The sequence below is a fragment of the Ambystoma mexicanum genome, chromosome 8 (genome assembly GCF_040938575.1).
Source record: "Ambystoma mexicanum isolate Mex_15411 chromosome 8, UKY_AmexF1_1, whole genome shotgun sequence".
In the NCBI taxonomy this organism is placed as follows: domain Eukaryota; kingdom Metazoa; phylum Chordata; class Amphibia; order Caudata; family Ambystomatidae; genus Ambystoma; species Ambystoma mexicanum.
In genome coordinates, this window is record NC_090929.1 from 269,203,279 (window position 1) to 269,217,137 (window position 13,859).

A 13,859-nucleotide genomic window follows, 5' to 3' on the forward strand; every position below is an offset into this window, starting at 1 on the left:
GTCCCTTTCTCACCCTTTTGCTCTCCTACCTAACGGCTATGACGCAGCGCGAGAACCCAGCTCAGCTCTCTCCCTCACAAGCGGTGGCAAGCAGGGTACAGCACCCGCCAAGTGCTCCTTCTGATTATGTACTGGCACACTCTCTCGACCCCGGGCGGGGGATAGAGAAATGCCAGCCTGGAAAGGCGGACAGCCTACGGGGGATGTCCCTGACACAACATAGGGCCTGGAAGCCCCCGTGAAGGTCCAGAACTTCCTTTTCTGCTCGTATCTGCTGGCGGTCTCCCTCCTGAGGATCCCCTTGGGGCTCTTATGCTCCCTGGGGACCTTCCACTTATTTCCACCTCCAGGGGGGGCTTGCGCTGGTCCTTAGTTGAAATCACCTCACAGACAGGCCCGCTCCCCGTGCTGGTGGAACCTACCATGTCTGTCAGACCAATGCCGCGTGTCTGACGCACGCAGCAAAGTGAAACGGACAATGAGAAGGGAAAATAAACAAATATGCCTGCCAAACAAAATGTGACACAGAGCCCATACACACACGGAAACCCACAGGAAATGCGGGTTTACACATCAAAAAATGTGTAACACATGAACAGTAAGCTTCCTTAAGGCTCTAACAACACCATAAGTAGACGACCTAAACCCGGCAGGTAGAGAGCCTAAACAATCTATCGAAGAAACATCAGAAACACGGGAGAATCTCTCCTTGAATCAAGAAAAAAATGTTATCGTACACGAAATAGAAAGCACTTAAAGGACTCTATGATTGAATCATCCCAAGGAGTAGAGGTAGTTCGAGTAAGTATTAGGCTACAAACAGAGATGTTAAAGGAAGGATCAGAACAGGACACCATAAGTGCACGACAGTTGGGGAACGATGGACCTAAAAAGGCAGGAAATGATCAGCGACAGGTGAATACTGTATCTATGCAGGAAAACATGCTGCATAACTCAGTAACATGCATGGCCACCTATTTTCCTAAAACAAAGTGATAAAACCATCAACTGATCATATCACAACGTGTGCCCTATCAAAAAAGACAGATGAGAAAAGCAGAATTCGGAACTATAAGGGGTCTTACGAGCAGTGTCGTGGGTGAGTCGAACTGTGATATTGATGTTGGGGCTTCAATAGTCGGAAGACTCAAAATCCAAGACCGAAGCATCAAATTTGGAAGATGGGCAAACCCCCTTTGCTATTCCAAAACTCTGGTTCAAAAGCTCAACGAAGGCCATGAACTATGAATCTTTGAAGCGGAGGCTATTTTATCCTTCTTTAAGCAAATCCCAAATTTATATTTATTTTCCACTGATGATATGGAGTTTTTTCGTTTCCCAGTAGAGCAAACTGTCTTTATAGCATAAGTGGCACTAAAATCAAAAGCAGGTGCAAAGGCAATTTTGCCAGCGGCAAAGAACCTCCAGAAAAAGGGTCTGGAGGTTTATATATCTTTGCCAAGAGATCTAAAAGATGGGGATGTTTTACAAGGGTGGGGATGTAAACTAGCGAAGACATCTAATCTCGCGGGATTGATGGAGACCAGGCAAGGCTCAGTGGCAGGGGGATCAACAGAAGAATGTGCTGTCTATGCTCCCTGAGATCCTGACTAAGGTACTTCAGAAACTAAGGGTAGCAGCAGAACCCCTTTAGTCAGAGTGAGTGCCATTTGGTGAGTTGGAATACATACGCAGGCTTCTAGTTCCTATGAAGAAACTAGAACTATGAAGGAAAACATTTTTGGTCGCAATGGTATATTATTATTTCAGGAAACATGGCTGGTACACTCTCTGCCAATTGAGGGTTTTACAACTTTCCATCAAGCAGCAATGCAGAAATTAAAAGGCAGGCCTCCAGGTGGATTAATGATAGCCACTGATAATAGTAAAGTAATTGAATCAGAAGTAATATTCAGCAGCAATGTGAGTATCCAGGCGTGTAAATTAAAATTGAGAACCGGTGACCCACAATTAAAAGTAATTGCAATCAATATCTATTGGAACCCTGCCTGTATTGATCTCACGGGCTTTCTGGAAATGTTGGCAGTACTATTAGTTAGAGTGAACATGGAATACCCTGGCACCAAGTGATAATTGCGGGAGATTTCAACACACAATGTATCCTAATCCAGCAGAGAAGGGACAATTCCAATCCAAAAAAGGATCTCCACCTTGGGACGGAGGTGGGTGGATTTCCTAACTGGTTGGAATGTAAAAAAGATAAATGGGACAGTGGAGGGTGATATTCCCCCGGCAGCAACATGGCATTGGGGTAAAGCATCCTACATGATTGATTACATCTTTCTCTCTCCCTTACTTTTTACCATGTGTAAGTCCTTCAGGACTGAAAATGGAGGGACAAGTGACCATGCTCGATTGGAGGTGGTTTTTTCCTGGGTATCCATAATAGCTATAGACAGGCAGTCCCAATCAGTAACAATTAATATAGGAAAAAAAGAGGCTGGTTAAATACAAAAGGGATGGTAAACTTCTAAATGACAAACTGAAAAAGCTCCCGGAAGTAGTATTGGAGAATAAATGTCAACCATTAGATTTTCGGCATTTTCTATGGTCCGCAAACACCCCCTCACTAGCAAACACATGTAAGCAGAGAATTCACCAACATGTGTTTGATGAAGAAACTTGGTCCAAGAAAAAAGATCTGAGACAAAAACTCAGAAAATGAGGGTAGACTTCTTTAAACCCTTTAATCTATAAGGAGGAAACCACAGCTTTAAAAAGAGAGTACATGAACTGATCACATACCCACCAAGCTCTCCGCCTTCAAAGAGACAGAGAGTTGATGTTGGGACTGCTATGCAAGAATAACTTGCGTAATTTTTGGGCTGTGGTCAATCGTTTGGAAATCCCACAAAACATTAGGGCTTGAATTTTGAAACAAAAAGACACATCAGAGCCTATACAAAATACATCATCAGCTAGGACGGCAGGCCCAAATGGGTTAACCTATCAGGTACTAAAAACAATGTGGGTTTTGGAAAGGAAAGTATCTCCCTCATCATTGAAGACTGCCACTGTGATCCTTATTTTTAAGGGGAGTGATCAGTTAGATCCAGCAAACTATCGACAGATCGCCCTCGTAGACGTAGACATAGAAAGTAAGATATTTATGAGACTATTGCTGAAAGATCTAGAAAAATAGGTCAGGCGAGAATATATCCTGCCAAAATTCCAGACAGGATTTCGGATAGGGCAATCTACAGCATTGAATGGCCTGGCACTGGGCATCCTTAGTGAAAAAACCAGAGTAAGTGGGGAACACCATTATATGGAGCGTGATAGACCTTTCCAAGGCCTTAAACCAAGTCAATAGAGATCGCTTCTGGAGCAAATTGGAGGGCTGGGTTGTACCGAAGCCCATTTTGGCAATGTTGGTAGATCTCCATAAAGATACCACAGTAAGAGCAAGATTGGACGAACAGGGCCACCTTTCAGATCATATAGGAGTGGAGAGGGGAGTAAGAGAGCACTGCATGGCTGCTCCCCTCTTGTTCAATTTCTATCTGGCAGACATGGGGAAAACATTAGAGGCATCGGCGTTGGCTAGCCCTAAAATTAATCTTTGTAAGATCAGTTATCTGGCCTATGCTGATGATATTCTACTGTTGGACAACACAGCAGTGGGGTTGCAGCACCTATTGAATGCATTGGACAAATATCCAAAAGTTAACGATCTAGCAATAAACCCATTGAAATACAAAATAGTCATCTTCAAAAGGGCATGCAGAAAGATACTGAAGTTTCAATTGACTATGGAGGGCCAAACTATCCCGATTGTTGAGGAAGTGATCTACTTGGGTTTTAGTGTCTATGCATTTCCAACTATTGCCAAAATTGGTATAGATTCCAGCGAGAAGACCACGCAACTAACATCCCAAATGAAAAAAAATGACTGGTGAAATATTGTAACTACTCTATAATCCCAGTGATTACATTTTATATGACGAAAGTAATCCCAGTGATCCTCTATGGTTTAGAGGCAAAACCATTAGCATTGGATTTGAATAGGCAAAACTTGGAAGGCCACATCTGGAAGAATGTCCTTGGTCTCCCCGGACTGTGTCAACTTGAGTAACCGCAGGCCATGAGACATCACTGATGTTAAATGTGGCCCAGACACTCCGAATGTGTGGGTTAATAGACAAAAATTATTAATAGGAGAATTAAATTGTCTAAATCAAAACTATGAGAGGGAAATATTTCCAAAATATGGTATGGAAATTGCTATGTAACAATGAATTGTATTAAGAATTTGTACTGTTTAAGGATTTGAGAAAAAAAGGTGTAAAAAAAATGGTTGAAACACAATTAAAAAAGTTTCACTTCTCTATCATCATACCTTGGTACAGATAAAGGGTGTATCAGCCACTTTGACTCACAAAACAAAATGCCAAATACTGCCCAAAAATACAAATAGGGAGTAGAAATGCTCACAACCAAAAAAAGGAAAAAGACACTTAGAATCTTGTGCCCCTGCTTTCACTCTCACAGCTCCATGAATATGTTTGGTCGAGTAGTGCACGTAGTAGCACAGGATGAAACTACTAGTATTTTAACTGACTAATTGGAAGAAGTGAAAATGTATCTTTCTTTTAACGTGCATGAAGAAAATGTGAGCAAAGAAATAAATATTACAAAAACATTTCCGTTAAAACATTTTTACTCGCTTATAACTTACTCTCATTGGGAATTGGACTTGCATTTTTGCTCCCTAAAAAATTATTTTGCACCCAACTTTAAAAAATAGAGAGTAAAATACTCCCACTTCCAAATCTTATCCGGAGCACTGCTTGGTATGGCGAATTATATATATAAAATCATGAAATTGCATTAAATGTGCCAAAGCTTTTGGGTTGCTTCCTTTCATAATGTGTCATATGTCTGTAACAAATGTTTGAATGACAGGTGCATATATTTAATTACCTTTGTGAATACTAACGTTGGTAAAGAAATGTGATTTATGTATGTACAACATAGTTTTATCTAAATTGGATCTTGTAGCATTTGATTAATACTTCGTATTATGAGTTCTTTTCATTTTTCATGAAACTACAAATAGACAGATGACGTCATAGACTGGAGACTTCATGAAATGAGAGATGTGTAGACCGTGTTCCCCAAGCAGGCTATTAGATGTGGGGTCTTAACAGTTCGCCATCACCCAGCCCTGACAAAGGAAGTTTCTAAAACCTTGGCTGGCAAGAACGGGCCGTCATCCACCTCTTTCCCCACTCAGAGGTCTATGCAGGATGGTTAAATAAGTAACATGCTACTTGCACTGTGGCAAGAAACTGTTGCGTGTGATTTGAGCAGCGAGAGGGCTCCGAGCATGTAAACGGCTGTTTTCAGAAAACCAAATCCAGCGTATGTGGCAGAGGCGTTGCTGGGGGGGGGGGCGTCTGAGGGGGCTACAGCCCGGGGTGTTTTGGTTGTAGCCCTGGATAGAAGCTCAGGGACTGCAACCAAAAGGTTATAGCTAGCCCCAAATCCTGCCAGTCCCCATATTAGTTTAGCCCCCAAACTTTTCCAGACCTAGCAACACCCCTGGGACATGGCATGACATTGCAACAGTATGCACATCAAGTTGTTTTTCTGGAAAACACTGGAAAATCATTTTATACTCCAAATTCTTAAACATTTCCTCAGACTACACAGAGTGAGGCCAACGAACGAAAACAAGGAAATCATGCCCTGCATTCATGAGAAAATCTGCAAAAGCCTTTGAAATAAAGACTCCACTTTGTCCCTGTTAAAACACATACCAGCCAATAGTAGTAAAGGCTCAGAGCCCACTCACTCCTTTAGCCAAAGTAATGGCTGAGGAAGGCATTCGGCAAGCTCCGAGTCATAGGAATAATGAGCATGCCATGCAGTAGCCTGCTTTTGGCCTTGTTTTATTCTGTAAGATCCAAAAGCAGATAAGTAAGGCAAAATCACAGTCAGGTAAGAGGATTGCAAATTGGGATATGATGGCCAATACCAGAACCTCAGGCATTTCATTTTGCATTGAGATTTAGTTGAATCAATCTGAGCCCCTTGCGTGGTATCCGGTCTGAAATGGACTGATAGATCCATTTATTTGAATGGTTTTCTGGAACCAGCCCTTAAGGTAAGCAAATGAAGGGAGGAAAGTAGAAACCTTGTTTCGGGCTATATTCAGGAAAACCGAGAACCAGAGCTGATAAGACTAACCTGATCACGAGTTGGGCGGAATCCCGACAGTAATACGGCTGGATACCAGCCAACGCAAATAGTGTTACTGCTACTCGGTCCGGCCCTATTAGGGCCGGATCACAAGTAGCAGCAAGGCAGGAAATCCCCATTCCACATTGGGTCCATTGGGCCTAATGGGGCTGGGGAGCGCTATTAGCACCGGTGCTTATAGCGTCGAAAACACATGCTAAATGTTATTTTCACCACCAGCAAAAAGCTGGAGGTAGTACAGCCCAATTAGCGCCCAAATCGTGATCGGGCCTGCCCTTAAATGCGGCAGTAATAGCGTTACTGCTGCATTTAAGGGCTACAGCCCAACTCGTGATGAGGCAGGAGATGTTCTGATGACTGTCTTAGTTTCAGTCTACATTAATAGTGGGGTGGGGGGTTGTAAATGAATTTCCCTAGCCCACTGAAGCATTCCTTCAGAAATCTGATCTGTGCAGACCCGGGATGTAAAATTGTCGAAACTCAGATGGGTGTCTACTTAGGAGGAAGTTGATCTGGGGGAAAAGAGGAGGAAATGTAGTAAGCAGACAGTGGTTTGAGACCCTACTCACGAGGAGCCTGATGGATCTCGGAGCTGTCTGTTCTCCTATACATTCCGCGCTAATGCTAATTGAAGGATGTGATTTGAAGGAAATCAAGACTCTCAACTAGATAATTTTGCAAAATGGACAAATCAGAGGTGAGTTGGTTCTGTCAAGTTCCATCCAATAAAATGTTGGCGTCTATGAACATGGGTACGTGGAGGACCAGGAGGAATTACTCTCGGGCCAAGAAAACACCTACCAGCATGTGAGGACATATATGATAGACTTTCTGGCCTTCCTAAAAGAACCTGTGAAGTGACAGGCTGTAGTAGTAACCCTTGCGTCAAACACTAAAGAATCACTGGTAAGAGAGAACACTTGCAAAGTGAGATCACTGAGGAGGGTAGAATATAGAGGCCATCAAGTTACAGTTCAGGTGATACTGAGCTAAATTAGGAGCTCCTCGACAATCAAATACCTTTTAGTATTGGTGAACGTTAAAGCTTGTTTTTAGATTTGATCATTTTAAAGAAGTCGTTTTCTGGCCCATCACCAGACAGTGACAATTCTCAAAAAATGTAAGTGAGAGAAAGAATTTGAATCGATAGAGACAACACATTCTCAAAAGGGTGTGGAGAGGGGGGGTGTCTGCCTGGGTATCGCAGAAGAAGGAGGTAGAATTGACCTGCCTTTACAGGAAGATCGTGTCTCCTGCACATGAAAAAAGCGTATTGGGTGCCAACTGACCAGGAAGCCTCAAACATGCCAAGCTTCCCGGCAACACAGTGAAGACCATCATCAGGGGACGGACACAACTGGGACAAGGTGCATTTCAGGACTGGACCATTTTTCATGCACACCTTATACAATATGGAAAGCCCATGCCGAAACGCGTGCATCAGAATCTCAGTTTATTTTATGTTTTTATTGTGTTTATTTATGGTTGATCCACATCATTTAAAGAGAGGATAGTGCAACACGCGTAATAAGGACGAATTCCCCAACATGAAAACAGGTACACTGCAGGCTAGGAAAGCACTGCAGGCACACCAAACAGAGCATATGGTACTGACAGTGCACCCTGCTCCGAGACAAAAGCACTGCAGAAGAGTAAACAGTTTAAGATGTCCTTTCACACAGAGGCATACCACACAATGAAGTGCAGTGCGTGATGCATCTGCTAAAAAGACTGCCAACAAGCATCAGCATAGCGATGGTGCATTGATAGAAAGTGTTTGCTTGTTGGCTTTGTGCTAAAGATCCCACCCTTGAGCCCAGCTCAGGGGTGCAGTTTCTGGTTGTGTGATGCTTGTCAGCAGTATGTCGTCTACTGCCCAGGAGTGTGTCTGTTCTGATTCTGTGGTTCTCTTTCAGGTGACATCAGGTACAATGAGGCCATGGGATACCCTATGGTGCAGCAGTGGAGAGTCCGGAGCAACCTATATAAAGTGAAGCTCAGCTCAATCACACTGTCAGCAGGTGAGGACCTCCAATGCGCCGGCTTCACGTACATTCTCACAAAACAAGGTGCCATCTGCCCATGATCAAAGCAATGGGGCAATACCTGCACGTAAAGACCCTACCTACAAGGAGTATCTGCAGAACCATAGCAACAGCACCATATAGTAATATATTAGTAGGACATTATATGAAGCGTGTAAATATAGCAGCTGTGCGGGCACAATGCACAATGGTGCAGCTAGTCACAATTATCAGTAAATATGTAATGCAGCAACAGGCAACTGTTTGTAGATAATGAATATACCATCTGAGCATTAGTGGAGCCTTATTGCCTGAGGGACGTGTCCTTGTTGTAAGATAATAACAGATTATTTACTGTATTCCGAGAATTCTGATTGTTTTAGAGGAGGTTAATAGTGACTTCCATGTGCTTATTACAATAATGACTATGCACAAGACCACTATGTGCAGGTAGTAATCCAGCAGCATAGCACCGTTCAGGGGTATTGAATGCACCAGTATTGCAGTGTACATGTATAAGGTTCCCAACAACAAGAACAACAAATGCCTGCAGATACTGGCATGACAATACAACCCGAAGTTACTTACCTAGCATGAATGTTGAAGCTGAAGATCGATGCCACATCACAAAAGTCAAATGTGTAGTTGATGCCCATCAAGAAGGCGTAATCTAAAGAAGAGGAACCAAACAGGGAGGAATTGTCTGAAGATAATTCATCACAAGTTGGGCGGAGTGGTAAACATGCGTCAGTATCGATATTACCACTACATTACCGCTCGGCCCAAATATGAGCTGGAGGGAAAGTTGGGGATTCACCTCCAGTTCTGAGCTGGGGCTTAATATGATGGCTTTCCGCCCATTTTCAGCACAATTAACACAGCAGTATTAGCGCTGCGATAATTGTGCTGAAAATGCCCCATTGGGTTCAATGGACCCAATATAAATGGGGATTTACCGCACCACCACAACTTGAGATCCGGTGCTAATAGCGCAGGACCAAGTTGCAGTAACATTAATTGCATTGGGTGATATCCCAGCGGATTTACTGCCGGGATACCGCCCAACTTGTGATGACCCCCAATGTTGATCTTTCCTTCCAGACAGTCGCACCATCTATGACCCTCAAAACATAGGTAAAATTAGATAATTACTAGCAGGAAAGTATTATCTGGTGGTAGTGATTCCCCTGGGCACAGCCCCTCCCCTCACTTTGTCTCCAGTAGAAAGGTAAAATGTACATATTGGACCACTAGCAGGATTAACAATCTATAACTAATGATGACTGAAGGAAGGTAGACTCAACAGAAAATCGACCAGAACGAAGGCACAATATACACCTAATTTTTTTGGGTGTTTTTCCGTACAAAAGTACATTTACACAAAAATATGTACACAAAAATAAGACTTAAAACAATAAACAAATACAGATTTGTATCACACATAGATAAAATAGCATCAGACAGCAGGTAAAAAGAAAAAGCTCTTCCAGAGCATCTATGAAACAGTGCTATCTTTATCCTTCAACAGATACATTTTACTTTCAGGGGCATTCAGTGATCCCAATTTACAGTCCTCTACAAGAACCAAGTCTCTTATGCCTTGCTCTGAAAAAATATCCATTAGCATCCTCACTAAAGTTATAATAAGGGACATTTGGGGGTAGTCATAAGACTGCACCAAATTTCCGAAGTCCGGATATGCAATGTTGAATGGACAAATCTGCTAAAACCTCTGATTCGCAAATCCAGGGAAAATGGCCAGTTCATTGCAAGATGAAATACATTTTCTCCTGCCCCTGTGTCACACATTCTGCAATTCCCCAAGCCCTTTGAGATCCCAAGCTTGGGGCCAATATATTCCAGCATTGGGAGGCATTGAAGTCAAACTTTAGATACCAATGTCTCATTTTTGTGGATGAAACTTTGCTAAATATCCCTGAGGTCCAATTATGGGAAGAAAAAAGCACTCCTTACCAACGTATAACTTCAGTCTACCCAGATCTTGTAAATCCATGATTCTCTCCCAGGTTCTAATCTTTTTCCTCAGAACTACATCCGACTCTGTACTGGCCAGCTCTAATTCTTCCCTCATCCCATCACAACGTCTTTTGAATTTCTTTAAATAGGGATCGGTCTCTGTTACTAATAGAGCCATTACATAAGACCCCAGTCCAGATGTACCTGCATGCTCCAGATTACCCATTACGGAGAGACTTGTCCTGGTATATTGAGCCCACCCGGAGGTCAGGCCCAGTTCCAGTCTGATGATACTGACCGGGACTGAGACTGAAAGGTCCAATGCTCGCTTAAGAATGTTGGCTTCTAGAGCATCAAAGAAATTTCTTTCCGAGATGATTAGGAGTTCACACCATTACAGAATAGTTGGTGAGACTTTAATCTTGTAAAAATCAATGAATGGGGTTAGGGGAAAAAGCGCAGAGTTTACTCTTGATGGCCATCAAATGTGAGGTACATGTTCAGATTTATTCGTCAAAGCGTGATCTTACATGGTAACGATGCTTTGCTACTGAGATTATAAATCCTAGATAACAGATTGATTCCACTCTCTTAATTGGCATATTGGGCAGTTTCCAACTGAAATTCTTCAACTTCTTACAAGATGTAACGATCAATACATATGATTACCTCAAATTTATCTGCAAGTGATTATTATTCAAGTATTTTTCTAGAGCTTCTAGTTGTCGGTGTAGTCCTAGTTGTGTACAGTCCATAAGTGCTAGATTATCTGCATATGCTATACGTCTCATTTTCAGACTGGAAAGGCTGGGCTCAAACCCACCCTACTCTTTGCTTTTAGCCCACAAATCTGCTAAGTACAGATTGAATGGCATTGGGGCGAGCACGCACCCTTGACATACACCTCTCTTTTGAGGGATCTTTCGAGATAGTTCTCCCCGCATATTCAGTCTTGCTTGCGTCGATTTATGGGAATACAATAACTGGATCAAGGATAGAAGTCTCAGATCTATCGCCCACTTAGCTAACTTAAGCCAGAGCATAGATATATCGATGTCATCAAAAAGCCGCAGACAGGTATATTGTGGCAACATAGAGCGATCGACCCATCGGGGATCGATATCCGACAGACATGCTGTCAGAGTGATCCCCGCCAACTGTTTCACTGCCTTTCCTAAAGCCCGTTTGTAAAGGGCTTAGGATATTGGTCCCCTTAGCCCAACAAGTTAATTCACCAAAGAGGAGGGTCATGAATATTTTGGATGAGGTGTCAATCAAAGAAATAGGTTGATAGCAAGCCAGGTTCTCTCTCTCCCCTCTTTTAAAAATGGGGACAAGTGTTGAGGAAGTGCAGGAGGCAGGGCAAGTACGATCCTCGAAGATTTGAGTAAAAAGATCATACAGAATGTCTGCCCAAAGAGTTAGGTTACTTTTGATGATATCATTAGTCACGCTGTCTGGGCCAGAGGCTCTTGAGTTGTTTCATTTATTAATAGTGAGCTTGATGTCATCCGGTCAAAGACTAAAGGGGCCAGCGAACCTTGGGGGATGTTTACTATTTTTGGGATCTTCTTGTCTTTATAATTTCTCATATTTATCTATGAAAAACTCAACCCATGCCTCGTCAGAACATCCGGAGGACTGGCAAAGGGGCTGTTTACTCCTTTTTTTGTTCATTATCCACCAAATAGCACGGATTTCATTAGTAGCAATTTTGCTCAGTAGATTCTGAATTTTTGCTATATATTTGCTACTATTTGCTCTGAAGTGCATCATGTATGGGTGCTGTGTGGATGAACCATCATATATCATATCACTATGCTTACTCTCTACTCTACACCATCACACAATTAGGGTGCAGCTACACCCCGCGATCAATTTGGTCTAGCTGCTCACATACGAATACTATCCAATGAACACCTCATCATTCTAATAAAACCCAGCTATACCTCACGAAAAACTGGCCTAGTTGCACACATAAGCGTCCCACAGGCCTAACGCAGCCAGAACCCAGCCTTGGTGTCCACCCGCCAGACTGCACACATTGAACCGATACCACTACCACCACACCTAATGCTAGAATGCAGCTACCATTAAACAACTACATCAGCTGCAAACTTAACTAGTGCACCCAAGCACCTTTCGACACCCTACTCCTTCAACTGATGCGGACTACGGTCCCCGAGGGCGTTCAACCTACCAGCGCTTTGAGGTCATACGAATGATATATAGAGTGCTATATAAATGCCAAATGCCAAACAAATGCCAAATAACTATAGTGAACTCTATACCAGGCTTCAAACTGTTGTTTTCACTGTTTTCCCCCTTATTTTATCCTCCCAATATTTGAATGGGCATTTCACCAAATGCCTCAACTCTTTCCTCATTTGCCATTTTCGCCGTTAGATTTCTCTGTCAAATATGTACTCTATCCCTGGGACAGAGATCTTGGATTGCACCCAGAAACATTCCTTCCTCTGTTTACTCAATCTTCAAAAAAGTTTCTAACATTTCCATGGGGCTGACTGTAGAAACGTATTATGTGTGGATAAGTTATTCCATCAGTCGCAAAGGTCAGAATTCACTAACTCTAGATTGGTGCTGTACTGTGTCAGCCTAGAGCCTTGGCCCGACACCCCCAGAGACAGAACCAGACGGGCAGTCAGCGAGCCAAGTTATTAACATTTTATCAATATCATGAATAACCGTATCAGCATCCATACTTGAGGGATTGAAGTAGACATTGATCAACAGCATCCCAGTCTTTTTGTGAGCTTGTTCAACTCATACATCATTGTTGCTAGAAAAGCGTACGAAGTCCCACAGATTTCTTTTAGGTGGCAATGCTTTTTAATTTTCACGGCTGTTAAAAGCCTTCCTAGGGGTCTTCCACTTATGCCCTTCTTTGCCAATATTAAGTGAATTGAAAACCCATCCAACTAGGATTGCTCCTTAGCCAAGTCTCTTGCAGAAATATAATGTTGAAAATATCTAGGAACTGCACCCTAACATTACTCATAAATAAGTTGTGGCCCCATGAGTTCAAGTTAACCAGTTGAAGTATATCTCTAGAAGCTAGGTCACCTACCCGCTGAAGTGTGTAGGGTTTCCACAAGCCAGCCCCAACTCTGGCATCATAGGGAGCATATTTCTTTTAATCTTGGTCAAAGTAACTTCTTACAGTAATGTTGGGACATTGGTCAGCTTGGGGGGAAACCTCACCCCTATACATTTGGTAGCACTTTTAGATCAGATTATAATATAGAGATTATTACATGTGGAATAGTTGATAACAAATGCAGCATTCTTCGTCAATTCAGTGGTAAATTTCGCTCCTCCGTGAAGACTGATTCAGAGATCAAGATCTGACTCTCATTTTTCTCTCTCCGACCCCTATGAGCTGTCGGAAGGTAAGGGTTGGACGTCGCCTTTGGGCAAAGCCGTGGGGAAGACCAGTCTTAACCTTGGTAAAGTCTTCTTATGGGAGCCTGCTTGGATGTTTGTTTTTTCGATTGGTCCTTGTGATCATTGTAAGAGTGCTGCATCCACTCTGTAGTCATTGAACCCCTATGTGAAGCCAAATTCCCCTTCTTAGATAGGAGGATCCTTTTCTTCTGAATTTCAGTTCTGCTT

The 13,859-nt window shown here is 42.7% G+C and overlaps 1 protein-coding gene across 3 annotated transcripts in view; it reads left to right on the top strand.

Annotated features, from left to right (window-relative positions):
- ASTN2 (astrotactin 2) overlaps window positions 1-13,859 on the top strand; it is a 3,972,579-nt gene that overhangs the window by 2,907,110 nt on the left and 1,051,610 nt on the right. For all 3 annotated transcript variants that reach the window (XM_069609664.1, XM_069609663.1, XM_069609665.1), the window contains one exon: window positions 8,142-8,246. In XM_069609664.1, the coding sequence (XP_069465765.1) occupies window positions 8,142-8,246 (105 nt within the window). The remainder of the gene's footprint in view (window positions 1-8,141; window positions 8,247-13,859) is intronic.